The 22,208-nt window shown below is 40.6% G+C and overlaps 1 protein-coding gene across 1 annotated transcript in view; it reads right to left on the bottom strand.

Moving 5' to 3' along the window:
- Positions 1 to 22,208, bottom strand: part of NUP210 (nucleoporin 210) — a 128,523-nt gene that overhangs the window by 91,791 nt on the left and 14,524 nt on the right. The window contains exons 6-13 of the mRNA XM_019504616.1: positions 21,071 to 21,221; positions 13,971 to 14,103; positions 12,930 to 13,088; positions 12,395 to 12,463; positions 11,946 to 12,052; positions 11,040 to 11,180; positions 9,114 to 9,251; positions 4,720 to 4,875 (exon numbers count right to left, since the gene is read on the bottom strand). Of these exons, the coding sequence (XP_019360161.1) occupies positions 4,720 to 4,875; positions 9,114 to 9,251; positions 11,040 to 11,180; positions 11,946 to 12,052; positions 12,395 to 12,463; positions 12,930 to 13,088; positions 13,971 to 14,103; positions 21,071 to 21,221 (1,054 nt within the window). The remainder of the gene's footprint in view (positions 1 to 4,719; positions 4,876 to 9,113; positions 9,252 to 11,039; positions 11,181 to 11,945; positions 12,053 to 12,394; positions 12,464 to 12,929; positions 13,089 to 13,970; positions 14,104 to 21,070; positions 21,222 to 22,208) is intronic.

Genomic DNA, 22,208 nt, shown 5'->3' with positions numbered 1-22,208 from the left:
GAATCCATCATAGTTGGATTGAACTTTTCATAGCAATTGCTGTGATCAATTTTTTTTCGTTTGCAGTGTCTAACACTTAAAACCATCTGCCAATAGCGATAGGGTAAATTGTTGGACCATATGGTATGGTGTTAAAATTGTAATATTCACAGAATATAATTAACTATTCTTAGAAACTTGTTCATCAAGGTCAGAAGACAAAAGCTCCTTACTTCAAACATAACATTTATTCCAAATCAAATCCATTGCTTAACATATAAATGCAGTTGTTTAATGCCTTCAAAAGTGAGCTACTTAGTTCTGAAAGCTCTAAGTACTGTTTTCAAAGGTCACATGATAAGAAGCAATTTCTTTAGTTACAATTTCAAATACAAGTAAAAGCTTGCAGGCAAATAATGTTTTAAATTAAAAACAGTATTTCTCAACTTCCTGCTGGTAAGTATCATGTTGTTAAGAAGTATCATCTTTGGGATACAGCTCACTGGAGGTGCAATATCCAGAGCAAGACTGTAAACTAGTTTCACAGATTAAACCACCATAACATCAGTGTTTAAAAACAATTATGGTAAATGTCATTTGAACCATATTTTATGCAACTGTCATAGTTCATTTGAAACAGAACAATGACATGCTGATGCATCCAGTTATAAATGTACTGGTATGCAGAAAGACTTTCAAATGTTTTGAAATATTTTTTCCCCCAAACACTCATGTTGCCAGAACAAAAGGATGGCTGTTTAAATGGCTCTCTCTTCTTTATAGGGACAAAATTAGAGATTGGGACAAGCAGATCCTTTCTAAAGCTCCTTCCAAAAGGACTGAGGCATCAAAAATGCAATATGGCACCTACAGAACTTCAGCTATGTTATGCTACAGATAACCTAAAAACAATGACTTATTTTGGGAAGCCAATATCTGTAATTTTAATCCAATCAGTTCACTCCACATTAGTTTCTAAACTACACCTGTGTGTCCTGGAAGGCAAGTGTACTTTTCCTTAATCTGCAAATGCTCTTAATAGATCAAATGCCATTTTCCTTCAGAGACTGAGAACATCACCTCCCATAAAATTGAGAGGCTGCTTAATAGCTGAGTCTCTAACTAGGGATCTGTTTGGCATTGTAGCAGAGCACTAAGACATGCCTGCTTCTTAAGGCTGAAGAAGCCTGGCCAGGGACCTCTGCAGGCCAAACAGAGCTCCCCAGCTGCAGGCTGCCGGGGTAACAGCCTAAGGGAGTGATGGGCCACACCTGCAGACACCATCTGACCGGCAGGGTTCTGGGATATATAAACCAAGGCTGTAGCTAGCAGATGCACTCTCACCCTGGCAACTGACAGGGAAGGAGCTCCTGCCTGCTGAAGCTACTTCAGATATGGTGCTGCCTGCCTAGCTACTGCCTGCTGTTATCTAGGTGTTACATACCAAAGGGAGTCTCCCAGGTACCTAGATAGGGGCACGTTACTGAGTGGAAGTTTGTTCTCTTAAAGAGCAAAAGATTTGGTAGAGTCCAGAGCACCAGAGTGGGGCAGCTGGAAGGGTGCAGCAAGCCCAGAGTGCCAGATGGGTGCAGCTCAGGGGGTGCAGTCAGGTGTCCAAGAGATAAGCAGAGAGCCAGGCATCTCAGATAAAGGTGCAGAAAGCCAGTCACTAGAGAACAGTGCTTGTGGGTTGCAAATAAACAGGAGCCAGAGGGCTCAATGCCAGGGGCATATACAATTGACGATGGTAGTAACACCTGCAAACATGTATGCACTGCGCAGTATAGCTGGGTACGTGAAGGGCAGCCCCCACCTAACGAACAACTTAATTATTTATTATACAAGGCATGGCAGATGAGGTAGGCGGGCAGACTGCCCAAGACAGGTGGGTAGGCTGAGGCAGAGTTTGGCCTTAGGGCGGCCCCCTGTCAGGCATAAACAAATATAAGCTGGGTAAAGATTTCATGCTGACCATATAACGTACAAAGACAGTCAGATCAGTCACAGATTCTAACTTGTAGCTTGTGGGTGCATCCAAACTTGCATGCACATGTGTCTTGCAGCATCTCAAAGCCCTTTGAGACGCTGCAAGAGTCATGTGCAGGAACAAGAAAACGTTCCCTGCACTAGAAATCTGCAGCACAGGGGAAAAGTTAGATCCCCCGCCTACCCCCTCCATCACTGCCCTGCCCAGTCCCACCCCCCCCAATCCCTGCCCTGCCTGGCCCTACTCCCCAACTGCCCCGAGCCCCCTCCCCAAATCGCTGCCCCTCTGGGCCCCAGCATCCTGGCAATTTAAAAAAAAACCAGTAGCAGCTGCTGTCAGGGTCACTATGGGACCCCACATCGTGGGGCTGGGAGACAACTGCAGCAGCCCCAGCCTGGGTCCCGTGCTGCGTGGGGGGTGGGATCTGCCAGGAGGCCCCACAGCCCCTGCTGCTGCCAGTGAATAGAGGCTTTTTTTTTTCTTAAGTGCCAGAGGCTGGGGTGGGGGGACCCGGGGAGCAAATGGGCGTGGGGCTTGTGGGCCCTGTGTGGAGGAGGGGGGTGGTAGCCCCTGTGGGGGGCAGCAAAACATATAGGTATTTAGAATTCACTTCATTATGATGATAGAGACACTAATAGGCTTCCAAATGGCTCTAACACTATAAATACATGGATAAAAAAACTGCCCAACTGATCACTGTCTCTTGTGTGTATATAGTGGTCTTTTGTTTCAATTGTGGAGGAACACAGATTTTTGGGGCATTTTATAGACTGACTTTGGCATTTTTTTTTTTTTTTTTTTTAAATCAGGGATTTTTCAGTTTGCAAATAGGGAACACCAAAATTCCTGCTAGGGAGGCCAGTGGCAGGACCCTGCCTGTTCAGAGCTGGCACCTTGGACTCACCTGGCTGTGGCTGACCTGGCCAATTGGGGCTAGAAGGGCCTGCTTTGACAGTTCAAAGCAGGCCACCACACTAAGAACATCTTCCAGGTGATAGCTGTCCATGCAGGGGGCACACATGGCAGTAGTGCTGCACAAAGGCCAACTCTGTAGCCATAGCCCACTGGCAGGTGGCCCAGATGGGCAGATGCCTCTACTGGCTGTGTAGTTCCCATCTAGGTCTGGCAGGTGCGCAGCAGGTCAGCCAGGCAGCAGCCCCCACTGCCAGACTGCTGCAGTGGGTAGAGGGTGCAAGGAACTCTCAGGGCTGCTTCAGCAGTCAAGCTGGCACAAGGGGTTGTGCCCCCAGGTACCAACTGGCTGTACCTCAGAAGCTCCTGAGAGCAAGTAGCCCTGAGCTACTTGACAGGGCAGCTTTTTATACTGCTGGGGACAACACAAGTGGTGGCCCTGAGCTCTAGCTCCCCCTGGTTGCAGATCCAGGAGGAGCCAGGCAGGGTTATTTTCCCCAGGTGGCACAATTTGCCCCACACCAAAGTGCATGTCCAGGCATGTATGCCGAGGCAAAAAGCCCTGGCTCAAATTTGTGCTGCTTCTATCTGAGCTGCTGCAAGTGCACGTGCTTGCATGTGTGCACGTGCCCTGCAAGTTCAAGAGCAAACTTTTAAGTCAAGCTTTTGTTCCAAATCTTAGGTTGTTAAAAGCGAAGTAGAAGTGTGGCTTTAAATGTCTCAGGGGTATAGGTTGTAGCCATGTTGGTCTAAGGACATAGGCAGACAAAATTCTTTGGGTAAATCTGATATTCAGACCATGCTTCAGTAGCTATATTTCACTCAGACAGATATAGACAGAAGTGTCTTCATTTTAGTCCCAGTGCAGCACACTATGCAAGCATGTGCTAAGTGGCATGCTGCTGTGAGGCCTTCTTTCTTACCACCACTAGCAGCACTGCACAGCAGTTTGATCTTCATGTATTCATCACTATAACTGAGGTAAGCAGACTAAAATTAAACAAGACAGAATTTGACCAGTGGTCCCTCTCTCTTGTGGAAAATGCTATTAAATGTTATACTTTATTATCTCAGGTTACTATGCATGGCATTTCAGTCTTACTAAGATTAAAGCAGTCATACAACTTCAGTTAAGTAATGGGAAGGAGCATTTTTGTCCCCCACAACTGAAAGTTTCCTAAGCCACATAAAATGCTAAAGAAAAAGCATTCAAATTTATGGAAGATCCATAACAAGCATAAAATAGAGACATCTTTCTCATTTGCTTCCAGCTACAGTGATCCTTTGGTAGGTCGGCTGCATATACTGATCCTAGACTTTTACATTAGGTCACTACTCCAGACTATCATCATTCAGGAAAAACGAAGAGGTGCAGTTTACAGGAGTTTTGAAAGCCCCTGCATTCATAGTGAAACTATCAACTACTTAAGGGATTGAGTTTTTGGTATATAAATCGTCATGTGCGAGTTTGTAAAATTCTGGCCTTTTGCTTTTGAAGGGAAGTTCCTAACCACCTGGATAGTATCTTCTACCATTGTATATATAAAAGGAGAACCCCTCCCCGCTCAGACCTCTCCCAGAAGCACTTTTGTTTTAACTTTCCTGAATCAGATTGTGAATCTCCACCTTGTACTGTTCATTACCATATTTTATAGGAAAACTTCAAATTAAGGTAATTAGAGTTTAAGAGGAGGCTCTGGTAGTGTGAGCTATCTGCCTGATCCAGCATATGGAAGCAACGCTATGTGAGACTGATCTGTTCCTTCACTGATAGGCCTACTTGTCTTTAGAAGCCACAAAGAAAGCATCTTTCAGAAGTGAACACAGAAAATACTGCTTACCTTCATTTCTCCATAGTGTAGTGGGTTCTGAACATCATTTGCCTGTATAACACTGACACCAATGTCACTCCCAGTTGTCATTACTCCTTTGACTGTTACTGTAGCAACAGCCTGGTTAGAATAGGACCAACTGAAGTTTCCACTTCCACCATGAGCCTAAAATGTAGATAGAAAATTATTTAGCCACACTAAGATAGCATTCTGTTTTCTTGCTTATTGTCCATCAAACCATCAGATTTAGATGTACTGTATAAAATATTATGAATGCTCTGGCTAGGGCTAGGATTCCTAGGGCTGAAACACAGCCAAAACAAAGCCCCACCATTTTAAATAAGCCAGTTCTGGGATCAGCAGATTACTACCCTTTGTTCATTTTAATTTCAGATTTCTTCACGCATGTATGTTGTATTAACCAGTCTCAGCTACAGCTGCAAAATTCTAATCCTCATAGATCCCAGTGGTTAATAGTGCTTGTAGTCAGCATATCATTTCACAAGTCAGCACAGCAGAGGCCTGGCATGTATGATTACTGTATTGTTCAAAATTGTGATTAATTTTCTATTGCTGAAAGCCAAAAGAGAGACAGGCAACTGGATGATTTTAGGTCTCAGAGTAGCTAACCTGCTCTACCATGGCAACTGGCTTCTACCAATGGGAATTGCTGAGGAGTCTGAAAGAAGGGGAAGAGAAAAGAGAAGAATTGATTTCATGCTGTCATCACATCTTTATTTTTTGCTTGAAGACAACGTTAGCAGATCTGTCTGTAAACATCTGGCATATGCATTGCTCCAAAAATTCATCATTTGGGACCAAATAATAGGCAGAAGTGAGGACTGTCCATACATTCACATGCATTGCTGAGGCCTGTACACTGTACAGGTCAACCTCTCATGGAAGGACTTAGTAACTGCTAAACCTAGATGTTCACATCTATTGGGACTCTATCTCCTAAAGATCAAAATGGTTTTCAGTTCTTGAAAGATCTTAAGATTATCCTCTGGAATTTAAGGGGATTATTTCAGAGGTCATGGGGAGGTGGGGAAGGAGGTACCTGGGAAAAGAACAAGTTACTCGATTTTATAGTCCATAGAAATAAATGAATGACAGTACCCATCAAGTAATACAAAAGTTTGTGGAAGTTGGAGCATAACACCATCTGCTGTCGCTCCTTATTCATCTAAAGTCAAAAACAACTGTTTTTCTCATCACAATTAACACTGTTGTCCTCAGTCTTCAATATTAAAGACTATATAAAGAAAACTATTACATCACTACAGAATGTCTATTATTTAAACAGTATTATTAGTTATGAAAATTTTCACTGCAACAGTTGCACAGCAAAGCATATTGAAAATAGTTGTATTCTTTAACCCCCCCTTTCTATATATCATCCAGCTGCCCCTTATGTCCACCTGTAGGAAAAAATTCTATAGCCAACAAGAAAAGCTACAAATTATGTGGGTGTTCATTTCTATAGCATAAGTAACATTTTCTGCATTGATTTTTATGGACACAACTGATGTAAAAATGTACTATAAAAGGTGGTTATTAACATGGTAACTCCCTTCCTCTTGTGAGCTTTTACATAACCCTTTACAGAGAGCAATTTGAAAATTACTGGTCAGTAGGCAACACTATGCAAGAGTAGGAATAGATTTGGGAGAGTGGAGGGGAGAGGGAGAGAGAGAAAAAAAAGAGTGAAAGCTCAGATTCCTTTAGGCAACTCAAAACTATCTTCTCAAAATATTTTGGAGACATCAGAAATTTCTGAATATGCATAGCTTCCATTAAAATACGACACTGGTGAGAAGACTTGCTGGAAATGGTGTTGTCTTAAATGTTTAAGCAGAGTCAGATCTGCTGATTGTTCAGATTTAACCCCCCACCCACCCCCAACAAAACAAACAGAATAGAAAGCTGATCATACCAGAAAGGATACAACTTGACTTACTAATCCTACAAAGCTAGGAATCTGAATCTGGCTTCACTAATTTGTGAAAGCTAAAAAAGATATTCAAGCTTCTCTTTATAGTAAGAGAGAGTTTATTCAGAAGATACACTGACACAAAGCAAAACATGAAATCCCTATAATACCATTTGGACAGAATCACTTCTTGGATCATAAACAAACTTTGGGCCTGATCCAATGCCAAGAGCATAAGCCAAAACCCACTGAGAAGCACGAGGAGAGTTATCCACAAATAGGAATTGCAATCAATCCATCTGCTATAAATTAATAATCAGCACTAAGAATGAAATGCCTGACCTGGGACATGGAGGTTTAAGCACTGTGCTGGAAAGTCACCCCGAGGCACAGATCCAAACCCTTTCTGAACAAACCAATTTTGTTTCTGGGACTTGTGCTCAGGTATGCATGTACATAAATTGTCTATACATACTACCTGCTCAACAAAAAAACTGCCACACACATGGCTAAAGGGAAACAGAATTCTACCTCAAATGATTACTAATACTGATTAAAGTATATGTACATGCTGAGAGAAATCTTACTAAAGGAACCGATGTAGATGCTGTTTTAAAATCATTACCAGTTCTATTTCATGAAAAAAATTAGTGCAACCAGTTAAAAACAATGATCTTTTCAATTTACAGAACATAAACGTATTAGCAGGATACTTAATGCAATCTATAAGCCAGATAAGTAAGAAAAAAATAAAGAAAGTTTTTAGAAGACCATGTAATCCAGGTCTCTCTCTCCATTGAGTACAACAAATGTAAACTACAGCAAAGGTAACAGAAAAGTGCAGAAGACCTAAGCATTTTTATTGTGGTTGATACAGCTGTTATAAGGTGAATGGGCTTGAGCTGAATTCTAACTGCACAAAAAGTAGAAAGACACATGCTGCCAATATAGCCAGTGGTGTTTCTCAATCTTATACAGTAGTGTAGAAGAGCAAAATTTTGCCCTGTATGAAGGCTGTAAGTATGCAATTCAGTCTATTTTAACATACGTACGTTGCCTCTTTTACTGGAGAGTTCAATCAGAAAGACGTGCATCTCTAGGGACCTGCTTAACTTGTGATTTTGCAGATTTCACAGAAACCACAACATGGGCATTGTCTCCAAAGTCAGCAAATTGAAAGCAAACAAAAAACTAACCAAACAAAAACTTACTAAAAGTAAAATGTTGGCTCCCCAGTGGGAGCTAGCAGTCCCCATGGCTGCTGTGGCCTGGCCTCCCAGCCTGCTCAGGCGAGGGAGCCACCTGCAAAAAAGGGGAGCAGCCAAGATGGTGGTCCGTTCCCTCTTCTCCCTCCCAGGCCAATTGGCTGAGAGGGCTGCCAGTCATGTGGCCCCACCCCACTCCACCAACCAATGGTGAGGCAGGGCTACATGACAGACAGCTCTCCAGACTAATCAGCAGTGAGGGGCAGAGATTCATGATGGACAGCCCTCTTGGCAGCAAGGAGTGAGGCCATCAGCAGCAAGGGGTAGACTCACTACAAAAAGGCCACAAACATCAGCACCATGTGCACAAGCAGCCTGTAAAAGTCCCTTTCACACACTGCAATTTAGGTAGATCTCCATGTATCTCAGCATTTCTCAGTCAGTTAGCTAGGTAGGAAATGTAAGTGAATTATTTGAGGCAGAATCTGTTGGAGAATATTCACTGGGAGTGCATGCATCAGCAGTCAGAAATCTGACTATGTAAGCACTATACAAAAAGATATGTTCCTAATTCAAGAATACAATTTTAGCTAGAGGTACCAAAAGAAAAACAGGTTGCTTGATTAACTGCTTCTAGCACAGCACAGCACAGCACAATGAAAAGACAGTTTAGTTTAATTTTGTGCCTTCACAAGTGTGGAAGCATGGTGGAGACCAAAGGAACATCAGCATAAAAAATTACCACCAAAAGATCTACTGTATATAAAGTTCTGGCCTTTGCCTTCCAACAACATTATTGTTACAGGAGCGAAACATGAAGGAGTAAAGGATGCCAGTGTCAAAGCTCTGAGGATTTGCTCATTCATCTTAAGATGCTTTCTTGGCAGTCACTACACCTGCAAAATTCATAGATCTGTTTGTAGGAAGTTAGAAGCCTGTCATTTTTATTAGTTAAAAACATGGCACTATGTTTCTGTTAGTTTGTATTTTGTCACACCGCTGTAGTCAAGAAAAAGCAAAAAAAAACAACTTTCTGTAATTATAGAAAATTGAAGCAAAAAAAGAGATACTTTTTTCTTTCGATCAGTTTCTAACCCATGCAACTAAAATCCAGTGAAATTCTACCAAATACAGTACACTTCATATACAAACCTGCTTCCAACATCCACACTTAATATACAACACTGGATTCCTAAAATAACTACAGGTATCACTGAATCTGCCAGAGCAACACTCCCTGCATTTAGATGACTTGCTTAGCATACCTTTATCGTATACTGATAGGCTCCTGCCTTTGGCTGCCATGGAAATGTCAAAATGCTTGGTGAAAGGACAATGGGAACATAAATTTCAACTTCCTGCTGGTTTCGCACTGGAACAGGCAGTGTATGAACACCCCCATCCTGCAAGAAGTAATAGCACATACAGTTATAAGTGACACATTCACAGGTCTTTCCAAGAAGAAAATTCTGTCCTTATTTATAACCAAGTTATTTAAGAAACTCAGAAAGAGTCAAGCATCTACTTAAGGCCATTTTTGCTACTACTAGGTCAGCAATTCCTGCAATAAAGTAGCAGCTGGCTGGAATAATGTCCACTCTTACATTAGATAAACAGCATCAGTTATTACCATGGAATTATACCTGGTTAATGCCAGTTTGCAGGCAATTTAAATACATAAAAACTCCTTGCCCCACTCCTTTTCTAACTCATCACTCCTTCACATAACAGGAAAAGACAGCTGATGATGGATGGAGAATGCTGCATCTTTATCAGATCACACACTGAAACTGTTCATTATGCTGTCATCAGGAGCTCCTCCAGGACTTTATTTATATCCCACTTACTCCTGGTGAGGTTCTGCTGGTACTGCAACTGCCAAGGCGACAGAGAACCCATTTCAGGGGAGCTAACAGATAAGGGGACATGTGACTGAAACAGAAGGTAGGACTGGTTTACTGTGTTCAAGCAGTCACTAGCAAGCAAGAAGGTGCATAAAATACCTGGATCCATCTGTTTATACATCAAGTTTCAAAGAGAAGTCATACCCCTCCCAAAATGAGGTGCTGGATGGCTGCATCCTTGCCTACCTGCCCAAATGTCCAGGCAGCAGAGAGGTGTCATCCTTCCTGAAACAGCCCCCAGCTACTCAGCACAGCTATTAAGATATTTACCACAGTGCAGAACTAAGCAGTCACACACAAGAGCCACACACAAAGAAGCCAATCCTGATACTTACTCAGACAAAACATCTTAAGATAGCCAAGAATTCACTTGAGTGAAAACTTCAGGATTTGGTCCTTCCTCTTTTTAACTATCACATGTTTACTTGTGATAGCACCAACAAATTTTTATGTTTGATTTCAGGGTCTTATCAATACATATTTGGCCAATTCAGGGGACAGTGATTCAATTCTGATTTGGCTGATTCAGGGGACAGTGATTCAATTCGGTGATTCAAATCACTGTCCCAAACTGATTCACCTGAATCTGATTTGGAGATTCGGCCACTGCCAAATCTCTGAATCAAACAGGCCCCATCCCATGCCCACTCTCCCAGCCCTTTCAATGGCTGCCCTGCCTGGCCCCAGTGTCCAGGCTCTTTAAAAAAAAACAAAAAACAAAAAGCCCCGCACTCACCAGATCCTGCCAGGTGGGGGGGCACTCCCCACTGCCCCCCAGTGCATGGGGGGAGGAAGCTCTGCCACAAGCCCCCAGAGACCCCAATAGCTGCTGCAACAACTGGCGAGTGCAGGGCTTTTTTTTTTTTTTTTTTTAAAGCACCAGGACACTGAGGCCAGACAGGGCAGCCATTGATGGGGCTGGGAGAATGGGCGGGGGCTGGGAGGTGCTCAGGGCAGCTGGGGGAGCAGGCAGTGGATGGGGCCTGGTGGGGGTCCCTCCATGGTCCCCTCCTCCCTCTCTCCCTGCCCCCTACTTACTGGCACTGAGTGGCGGTGGCGAGCCGGGACCGCCTAAATTTGCCCAATCTCCTCCGATTCAATTCAGACCTTTTTATTGGTCTCCTGATTCAATTTGGATTCGGAGATTTGGCTGATGAATCTCCTCCTAATTGAATCAGCAACCAAAGCGTCACACAGCCCTAATACAAATGCTTCTGACACGTATGTATCAGATATTTTTTCTAAGCATACTGGCAAAGCAGAACATTTCTCAATATAAAGACATACCTGATCTACCACAGATGTTAAAGCAGCATCAATAATAGTTTGACCCTTCTTTATTGCTTTCACATAATGATATGATCCATTCAAAGAGGATTTCAGAATCTCAAAATATTCTTTGGATAGCTCTGTATTAATTCTGATATTCTGAAATTAAAACATCACACATGTATTGGTACAAATAAATGAACAAAAATGAGTATCTTGTAAGAAAACCATATTCTAATTTTATTTTTTAAGACCGTATATATAAAATGATCCAGAAAAATAATGACATCATCAGGGTAACATTAACAGTCATTTTTCTGAAAAAAGAAAAATATTTGGCTAAAACTTCCAATTCCAGATTTGGCAGAAATTTAATTTTATTGCTAAGCAATTTATATTTTACTACTTCAAATTTGTGATTTCTCCTTGTTGTGACCTCTGAAGCACATGGGAACATATTAGTCCATTGAGAAAATGGTTTCTTCTCAATAAGGACTGAAAACCAGTCCATACTTTAGGATACAAACTGAGTAAATATGCAATAATCCTCCATTGATACAGTATTTTGACCATCCATAATTCAGCTGAATGATTCAGTTTGAAAACATATTGTTTAACACTAGAAAATTACGATACAGTTCAGTACCTTGAAAACAGCGAGTTACACTTGGCACTTATCCCCATTGGCTGCACTGGTTTGCAAATTCCAGCATATAAGGTGCACAGTGCGTACTTCCCACAATCTGATCCCATTTTTCTCTGGAACATGATCTCTATGCATCCCTTGACAAGAGCTACTCAGAATATTTTACAAAATTATTTAGAAGTTTACATAATTTTAAAATCTATTGAATAAGAGATGCTTAGCTATTTGTCCACATGAATTTACATACACCTAGAAACATGTACGACTATTTCACTTACATCAGACAAATACATTTTATTGCTTGATCTGTCATACACTTCAATTGTAATTTCATACAGTCTGCCTGTTTCCAGGACCCATCTGTCACCAGGATGAATTGTAAACCCTGTAAAAAACAGAAAACATTGAGCAGTACAGACCACAGAGCTGTTCAGATGATGAACTACTATGCAGCATGTATATATAGAAAAAGTCTGATTCTTAAATTTTGTAATGGTACTCTAGTTGCTTGAAGATTGTACAGATGGAAAAGTAAATCTATGCTTACAGTTAAAACTGTGTAAAACCTAAACCCATTTCTAAAGACATGCCTACTGTAGTATAGTTTATATTTACAAGTGTATAAAGGGATTCAGATAGCAAGGTACACAACATATACAGAGGCACTAATATAAATGTAAAAACTCTTGTTAAACAAACACTCAGAAAATTTACCACTGATACTAACCTAAATACCCGGGATCCACAACATAGATAGTGCAGTTGGGTAACCTGGAGGCACCTTGCATGCGAATACGTGACCTCACAGTTAAGGAATTAAAAAGGTTTTGATCAAGGTAATTAAAATTAACTTTCTGCTGGGACTGCTTTCCTGGCTTTTGCCAGGATCTATCTCCAAATTTCTGGGAGAAAAAGAAGATAACAAACATCATCACTCAGTTACTTGAGAACATACTCACCTGTTCAGAAAACCAAGAAAACAAACCTAACCCCACACACTCCTGCACAGACAACAAATAGGATAATTTAACTGGTCTTTTCCAGCCTTAATTTCAAATGGCATCTCAGAGCATCTGGAGACTTTGGTGCAACTGATCTCATAACAGTGTTGCTTTCTATGGCTCCATCTGCTATTGCTAATTTTCAGACCATTGGGAAAAGCTTCAATAATTTTACCTTGGTGCGTGGCAGAAAGTAGAAAATCTGCCTACTGACATCAGGAGCTCAATGCTGAATTAAAGAGTACCACAAAGAAAGGATATTTTTGTGCCCCAGCACGAGGTTAGTTTGTCCCTGCTGCAATGCAGTTACAGTTGATGTTGCCTGATCCAACCTGGCAACAGGCCGAGCTGAATCTCCCTCAGGGCCCAATATGTTGTTCTGAAGCTGCAGCTCGTACTGATCAGACGGCATGATTAATTCTGTAATAACATAAGAAAACATATGAAACAATAAAAGCAAATGTGTTGTTGTTTGGACCCTGTTAATTATTGCTGATTAATTTTTTTTATTGATGCCTACCACACATTGATGTTGTTGATTTTAATTGTTTTTGTAGAAAATGCATTATTTATCAAGGCATGAAACATTAGTTTCCTCATTTAACTTAAACTATTTTCTTTAACTGGAGTGCTTAAGGGAGACCAACATCAGACCCGTTTCTGGTCTTAGCCATGGGAAATATTTCATAACAAAAGTAACAGAAATCCCAGATAATGTATTCAATACTACTGGCTGGAGATCTATGACAGGTCTCAGAGAATATATTATTTGATATCCAGTTTCTTAGAAGAACTCTCAACAACTAAAAGAGTTTCTTGTAATTGCATCCATAATGTAAACAATTCTCCTCCTCCCCTGAAATAAGCATGTGTTTTGTACATCATCTTTTAATATCTATATTAATTTGCCAAGAAAATATTCAGGGTAATATCTAAATGAAGCATGTCAAATTTAGTGAGGCTGATTTTCATTCTGTGAAAATAAAACACACACTAGAAATTCAAATTTTGCTTGATGAAACATATTTGGAAAATACAAACTTGGCCCCTCTTGCAAAGTGTTATTCGTCAGCCTGCCTTAAAAACACATAATTGATCTCTAAATAAACTACTCTTCTGCCCAGAATGAGCATATGTAGTAGCATTTGCATGAGAGAAGAGACTAAAAGATAATTTCATTATAAAATCTGACCTGTCTGTGAAGGTTATTTTATCCAAGGTGAATTTATAAACCTCCAACATTTTCAATTTCTAATAGGTGAAAAAAATTATATAAAATATTTAAATTGAAGAAATACAAACCTGCAATTTTGCCTTGTCTTATTTTCTGAACTTTATATTGAACTGATGTTCCTACCAGCAGGTAGATATCAGAAGCTGGATTTAAAAGGATGTTTTCCAAAATAAGCAATCTGACTTCAGCAGGCTGTACATTCTGTTGATTAAAAGTCTATTTTAGAATAACTGATATGTATAGATGCATCTACGGAGAAAAAAGTTGTAAGAACAAAGCTACAAAAATATTAAATTATTTTGAAATAAAAACCCTGTTCATTAACATCAACGTTATTAACAGTAATAAATGGCAGAGCAAATAAAGTATAAAGAACTACTTTATGCTGCATTATCAACAACCAACAGGAAACAAGCAAAATGAAATATTAGCACATATTGCAGGTTCAAGCTCTAAGTATTTAATTAAATGAATCATGTGCTTATTGTGTAACATATCAAGTAACGATCACAAAAGAATAGTTCTCATATATACCAGCAAGTAACATTTTACCAACTAATTGAAGAGACCCAACTAAAGGAAGAAAAGTTAAACAACAAAGAGGGGCAGAAAGCAAGTCAAGGTAATTAAAACCCTTTAGTCACAATCATTTCGCTCTAAAATTATAGAGGTAAATAATTATTACAGCACTACTTGTCACGTCCCTCTTATTGAAGATCTATGAGAGCTTTCATAAAGCTCTCCAAGATTGCTTTCAAAATGTCAGATTTATAATCTCAACTACAGAAATCTTCTGCTCTTTCTTCTTTTACAGTGTGATATTTGAGAAATATTAGTGGCCAAATATATTGTGCAAATGCAAAGAATGATTCATTTGCTCTTAAGTGAAAGAACGCAGCCCTTGCAACTTCAAGAAGGGTGAGGGCAGAAACACTCTGGGTAGATGTGATAAAAAATAACAGACGCCACTGTAGGGGTTCCCGTGCCCTTGAGGACTGGAAGGAAGGCTGGCTGGGAGGATGAGAGGAAAGATCCCTAGTCCAGTGGAATCCATTTAAACAAGTGACACCCACATACCTTCCCCTTCAAACTATGCCCCCTCTCATGCCCCTCTTCTCTTTCTTCCTGTGCATCTGGGACAAAGGACTTGTCTTCTTTATCCCTGGACCAGGTGAACTGTGTTTTAAACTTCTTTTTTTAATTTTGTCCAAGCCAAACCAAAGAGAAATTAACAAAGGCCCAACATGTTAAATGTAATAGTGAGAAAACCTAAGCGTGAATAAGACCAAATTGGTGATGCTCAGTATCTCCGAGCCTGCAGGTGTTGCTCCAATACATTACTTCTCACTCTCAGCGGAAAATGTTAGCTTTTTCCTCTAACTGTGTACAATGGATACATTTTTTCTGCAATGATGAATAATGCAGTACATATGCTGTCTATGCACAATTACTTCCACTCTACTGTAGATTCCTCTTTTAACCAGAAGTACGTTCACCTAATGGTGCATACGGTACTGAGGCACTCTATTTAGTGCACAGTGCTCCTGTGGCTCCCATGTCAGTCAGAACCCATATTTTGTGACAGACTCAAGATGTTACAGAGAGGATGCTGTATTGAATTAGGTGAAAATATGACATCTTTATATAAATAAATATAAATAAAAACGTATGTGTGCACGTGCCAGATTAAATTAGGAAATTATTCTCAAGTATTTCAAGTAATAAGATTTTTTTTAACCGCTCATTGTAAGCCACCCTCCCTCCCCTAGTCTAATTCCCACTCTATGATGCAGAGAGTAAGTTGTGGGTACAGACAGATGAAGTCATTATATCAATTTTGAAATGAGGAAACTTGCAGCAGATCAGCTTGACTTTCATGCATCTGCCCTACCTCACAGTAAAGTGGAAGCTAAATCACAGTGATTTAAGCAGCTGTTCCAATTCAGGGTACAAATCAAAATGATTGTGAAAGCATCCTGGGGGATCATTAGAATAACAAAAACAAAACCAACTTGGAACTCTGGCATGGCAGCAAGTTCTGTAGTGTACTTAGGCTGGGTGAACTCCAGATTAATTACTGCTATTCTGAATAAATCTTCACTGCAGAGGAAATTCAGATATCCTCACTGGTTCCTCCTCATCTCAGAACAAAATCTTTCCTCCTGAGTTTAATGGTACTTTCAACCCTGGCAAGCTGGCATGGTTGTGGATGCAGGCCAGGCCCCACATGCCTCTGACTAAGGCTGATAATTCACCCACTCTGAAGCAAGCACATAGTCCTCCAATACCTTCTCATAATTCTCCCCCATACAATTTTTCACACAGTTCACTGAGCAAGAATAAGAGATGGTCATCTCTTCACAGAACAAAGAATCATGGTATGATGCTCCCTTAGAGTCCAGAGAATCACACGGATGATCAAAGACCTAACAAGGACACATTAACTTGGGCTGGGCTTATGCCCTGGATGTTCAGAATTGGCTGCTAATAAGTAAACTAATTCTGCAATGAAGACATCCAAATGGCAACACAGTGGATTCCTCTTATTGTAATCACGTTGGGAAATGGTGATTTGATTCTATTAACCAGCTGATTCCATTAATAGGAGACCCTTTTTTTTTTTTTTTTTTTAAAACACAGATACTCACTCACCCCCCCCAGTCACCTGGCCCTGCTCATGCCTCTTGCTGCCCCCTGCAGCCCCCCCTCGGCCCTGCTGGTGCCTCTTGCCCCTGACCCATAGCCCTGTGGCCTGCCAGCCTTGCTGGGAGGAGCCCCCAACTGCCAGGGCTACAGGACCAGGGACCAGGAGGCAGTGATTGCTGCAGCAGAGCACAGCCTGGCTCCCCACCTGCTGCTGCTCACTGTGAGCTTGGGCGCAGGGGGTAGAACCAACTCCCTGGTGCAGCACACACTCCCGGAGGCAGGGGGGAACCCAAGCCCCCCAATCTGTGCACAGGATGGGGGTGGGAGCAGGTGCAAGTAGTGAGGGCAGCGGCGCATGGTTGACCCCTCAAAGCTACCATGCACACAGTGGGTGCATTGCCAGGGAGCCCGAGCCCCGCTCCCTGCCCCACCCCCAGACAAGCTGCCAGCTGCCTTGTCCCACTGCCCAACTCCCTCCCTCCTTCCTTCCTTCTCTACGAGGGCTCAGTTCCCTCCCCCCCCTCACTTACCTACAGGAGCCGCTCTCCAGGCTGCCTGGGGTCATGTACATGTACATGCACATGGCACCCCCTGCCTGACCTGCCATCCTCCCGCTTCCTCCCAGCCCCCTGCAGGCTAGAACTCTCTGCCAGCCTCTGGAGGACTCCTCACAAAACTGCAAAATCCATGGGCTCCTCCAGCAAAATGATTCTAAAACCGAAAATTGTGATTCTAACATGAGAACTTTTTACATGTAATAATATACAGATGGTTTCGGTTTTCCCATATTGATTCAAATAGGTGGTTGATTCTATTAACCAGCAATTCTATAAAGCGGAATCCACTGTACTGTACTATACTACTGTTTCAGGGAGGAGCTTTAACCAAGCTCATAATACTGGTCCAGATATATAGCTTTAGCTCAATCCAGAGGACCATGCCAGTCTCAACCACTCTGAACTGTGCAGAAAAGCCCCCTAAACAGTTTAACTGCTTCCAGGTAGAACATCACAAGTTAACTAGTAATTTGAAGTTTTACGCTAACTCTGAGATCCTTAACTGAACAATGTCATCAGCAGACATTAACTTAAAACAATAATGAACAATATTACATTACAGAGAAACAGTAACAGGATAAATAAATTGTCTTGAGTCAAAGAGTAAAACAACATTGCAGCTAGAAATAAACACTCAAGAAAATAATCCATATTAAAGGAGAACTGTTAAAGCATAATAAATTTCTGCACAGACACGTTGATTCAGATTTAAAGAGACCTTGAGAGCCTATCTACACAAAGATTTAATGCTGTCTAACAAATCCACTTCAAAAGTTAATTCAGATTTACTTTCCTGAGTACCCCCACACTGACCCATCCCAAAAGCTCCTGACATTTAGTTGTGGATTAAGTCACAAAATCACGCTTCCCCTCATAATCATGTGTAACCACTGTAACAACTGTAATCACTGTAACCATTTGCACATTGAGATAGACCAACTCTGAGGACTTGATGCTTAAAGTTTGTTTTATTTTGTTTTACCTTTGTTTTAAAAAGGTAAAAAAAAGATAATGAAGAAAAATTTTATATTTTCTTTTAACAGGGACATTACTCTATATATGTATAGATGGGATAGCTGTATTCTTTCTATGCAAGCCATTTAATATTATATCCTTTAGAAAGGGACCAAATAAGTTGACATACTTAAAAAAAAAAGTCATACAGCAGCAACCACAGTGAAGCTCTCCACTGTATTCCTCTAGCTTCCTTCTACCATTAGAGTTTGCTGTCCTTTATATCTTGACAAATAAAGAATATGGGTGAAAGAGTTTCAGTTCAACTATCAACTCTGTGCTACATGCTGCTATGACTGAGTGGTCTATTTTCCAGTGGAAAGACCCTGGAGTTAAAGCAAATGAACCCAAAGAAAATCTACTGAGCACATGAAACAAATTCTAAATTACCTATTTTGTGGATCATGTCATATTTGCAAGAGCTGTAGAAACTTAAAGTTTGCCTCTGTAGCTTAAACCAGGGAACCAATACAGGTAACTAATACCAATCTATATGTTATTCATTGGGCTACAAAAGAATGGAAACAAAAAACAGTCTGCATTGGATCCCTCCTCTATTTAATTTCGTAGAGAATATGAATCTGCCTGGGACTGGAGACAGACAGACAGTGGATAATTAGAGATCTAAAAATGTATTTTCTCACTGTGATCCAATATTTCTTATGTCATATGTGCTCTTCAACTGTGCCACAAGATCAGTAGCAAGGTTTGGAGAGCTGTTTTACTGAAGATATGTACAAACTGCAGCAACAGTAAAAGTTTTAAAAGCAAGAGTAACTAGAAAATCATATACGTTTGTGAATGGAAGCTATTTTTTTCAGTAGCAGTTCATAGAACCTACTCAGAAATGAGTAAATATGAAAATACACTCAGCTACTGAGGCAATGAGAAAATAATATAAATAATAAAAGAATATATGCATAAAAATAGAAAGAAAAATAATGAAGAACAGAAGAATACGGGGCTAGACTGGTTTAATTTACAATAGCTAATCTGAAGTAACTTTATAGGTGATGGAATCATTTTGAGATTTCATTATTGCAAACAAAATAAGGTCCTTAAGATGTATTATTATTCTATATCAATGAGAACTTTAGGTACACGTTTTTCAGGTTCAATAATCTAAAGCAATATATTTTGCCGTACAACAAGTAACTGCACACCTAGAGCTGCAAAGGATAATACTGAACACTTAAAAAAGACCCCCAAAAATAAACCTACAAACATGAGAACATTTATTTCTTGAACTCTTTACTGCAAAGTTAATCCTAATGAAATTTAAAATATTCCTGTATGAAATAATCCAGAAAAAACCCTAGGAATGTTTAACTTGTCTGTTCTCTTAATGTAGTTAATTTCATTACAAGGATTAAAATGAAAACACCTACTGTAGATAACAACAAAACAAACAGCATAAATCTATATGATTGCTGGGAAGAATGCTAACACCAAGTTAAACACACTTGTAAAATTGGTATTTTGACACCAGTACTTTCAGAGACTGGAATCTAGTGGGAGATCGAATTAATTCCTCAATAAGGATTGGTCTGATGTCAGGACCTAGAGGATAACCTTCATTCAAAACACAATAGACAACACAGATTTAAAAAAAAAAAAAAACCCAAAAAAACCCTCAATCTTTTTTTAAGGGACCCAGATGAGATGGTTGACATCTTAGGCTAGATCCGTGCTTGTCTGGATACATGATATGAGGCACTGCAGACTCATTTGCAGTGCCACACACCACACATGCAGGTGTGCCCCATGCTGCTACTTTGCAGCATGGGATTAGGGGAGGTTTGACCCCGGAAGATTCAGGGGTCAAGAAAAGTGGGATGGCGCACATGGCTGCAGCGTACACTACCCAAAACTGGAGCCTGGCCAGCTAGAGCCACTCTGGCTGTGGGTCAGGTTCCCAGCTGCAGGAGCGCCACTGCTGCAGCTCCCTGAGGCTCTAAGTCCCCAGGTAAGGCTGCTGGGGCCACTACAGTTGCATGGCATGGGCATTCCCCAGGACAAGTAGCAGTGGCATAAAGTGCGCCACTGCTACTTGTCCCCAGGGAAACAAATGCCCATGGTCATGTGGACGCAGCCTCAGTCTCCACTAGATATTGACAATTACTCTGCAATGTGAATGTTTCTGTTCAGTAACACTAATCAAAACTTCAAGTCCGTGAGACACCTGATTTGAGACTGACTATGCTTCAAGTTTCATATATGCTTCAGTACTTTGCTGAATCAGAGTCCTAGTGAGCAATATAACACTGCAGACTATTAACTGGAGGCCACAAACTGGTATCTGTTGTTTAAGGATACTATCAGTAAAGACAGGAACGCCTATTTAGAATTCTGTATTTTTAGAGCACTGTGAAAATGCCAGGGATGTGGTAATACTCTAAGAAGTAACTACGTAAAAGATAGCATCTTGGAAGTTTAGGTCTATTGTTTTTCCAATTGATTTTGAGAAGTAAGCCCAAATCAGAGGCCCCAAGCTCATGTTACATTTACACCACAATTTACATGTTAAATGTACTATAAATAGCTACATGCTATATGTTCAGGCAATTTATGACAGCATAAAATGACAAACCAATCAAAAAATATTCCACATAAAATGTGTAACATCTTTGTGACCGCTTTGTATGGTGCCATAAATTAACATGTGGTACACCCCAGCATCCCAATAACAACCATCAGCTGATTGTCAGCATTAGGACCTAAGCAGTCTGCTACTTTCCTGGTCCTGATACTGGCAATCACTGATTCCTGGAGCTCAATGGAGACAGCTTTGGTCCAATGCCAACAGTGGGCTGTGGGATGGGTGGATTGCAAGGTTCCTGGTAGGTAAAGCCAAGAGGCTTTTTGCCCTGCTGAAAACCTTGCAACCTTTGTACACAACCATTTAAAACTACCTGGCCCTCGCTCAAAACTGAACAGTAAGAAATTCTTACCTTGTAGACATTTTCCTGTATTCTTGCTTTTAATTTGGAACTTCCTGTTTTCATTCCAGATACTAGAATCGTGTCTCCTTGTTTGGCAACTTTTTCCATTTCCGATATATAGGAAGGTGGTATGTAAGTTGATTCTAAGAACTTGAGTATGCTGAAAAGCGAACAGAATAACTCAGAGACAACAGCTGAAAGTTTAGAACTACATTATTTTTTAATTCCAGTGCAAATACCACAGCAAATTTAAGACATCTATCCTATACCTGAAATACATGCACAATTTCCACTTACATTCCTCAACACAGGAATGGCCTCTAGGGCTGCTTTGTGTAGAATAATTCAGATAAAAGTTCATCAGGGCTTTAGATATGTATGAGAAGCACAGATATGTTACATCTCCTGTTGGTGTACATAGGACAGATTAAACATAGCACTCTCTAGATCACTGTGGCAAGGCCGATGTGAATCTCTTATTTCTTTAAGCACTCAGGTAAACTGGAAAGGGTCTCTGACTTTTGTAATGTGGATAGGAAACACCATATTTACTTAAATATATGATTTGATACATTACTTGAAAATAATATGATGACCCCCCATAATTAGATTCTATATATAGAAAAATTATAAAATTGTGATCATTTTCAAGGTAAAGAATCTAATTATTGGAGGTTTGTCTCGACTTTACCCCCCTTCCAACTGCTACAGCAAGGAAAATATATCTGGGGGTCATGTAGCCCCCTTACCCTCTACCTCCCAACTTCTTTCCCCTGCAGCCCTTTCCCTCCACTCCTGTCAGACCCTGCTCTCCCTGAACACAAAAACAAAATTGAAAACATTAACCTTGATATAAACATACCTGTAGTAATTTGCACATAGTACTCATAAACTTAGTTAATCTAGAATTAATGCATTTTACCTTTTTTGAAACTACTGCAAGTTTCAGCACAGATACTTTGTAAACACATTTTTAAGCAGCACTTTTATACAGTAAAAACTATGCATGATATTAGTCCTAAGACAAAAGGCTCATGATTTAACATATAGTTCAATGGCCTGGGCCAAAAGCATATGATGATCCCATAGCTCAGCATGTGTGTGTACTCCAGATACACTTGCCCCTCACTCCCCGCCCCCCCCCCCC

The sequence above is a fragment of the Gavialis gangeticus genome, unplaced genomic scaffold, assembly GCF_001723915.1.
Source record: "Gavialis gangeticus isolate Ggan-Ray unplaced genomic scaffold, GavGan_comp1, whole genome shotgun sequence".
Taxonomy (NCBI): domain Eukaryota; kingdom Metazoa; phylum Chordata; order Crocodylia; family Gavialidae; genus Gavialis; species Gavialis gangeticus.
Note: the sequence above shows the minus strand (reverse complement) of the source record. Positions and strands in the feature narration are given on the sequence as shown.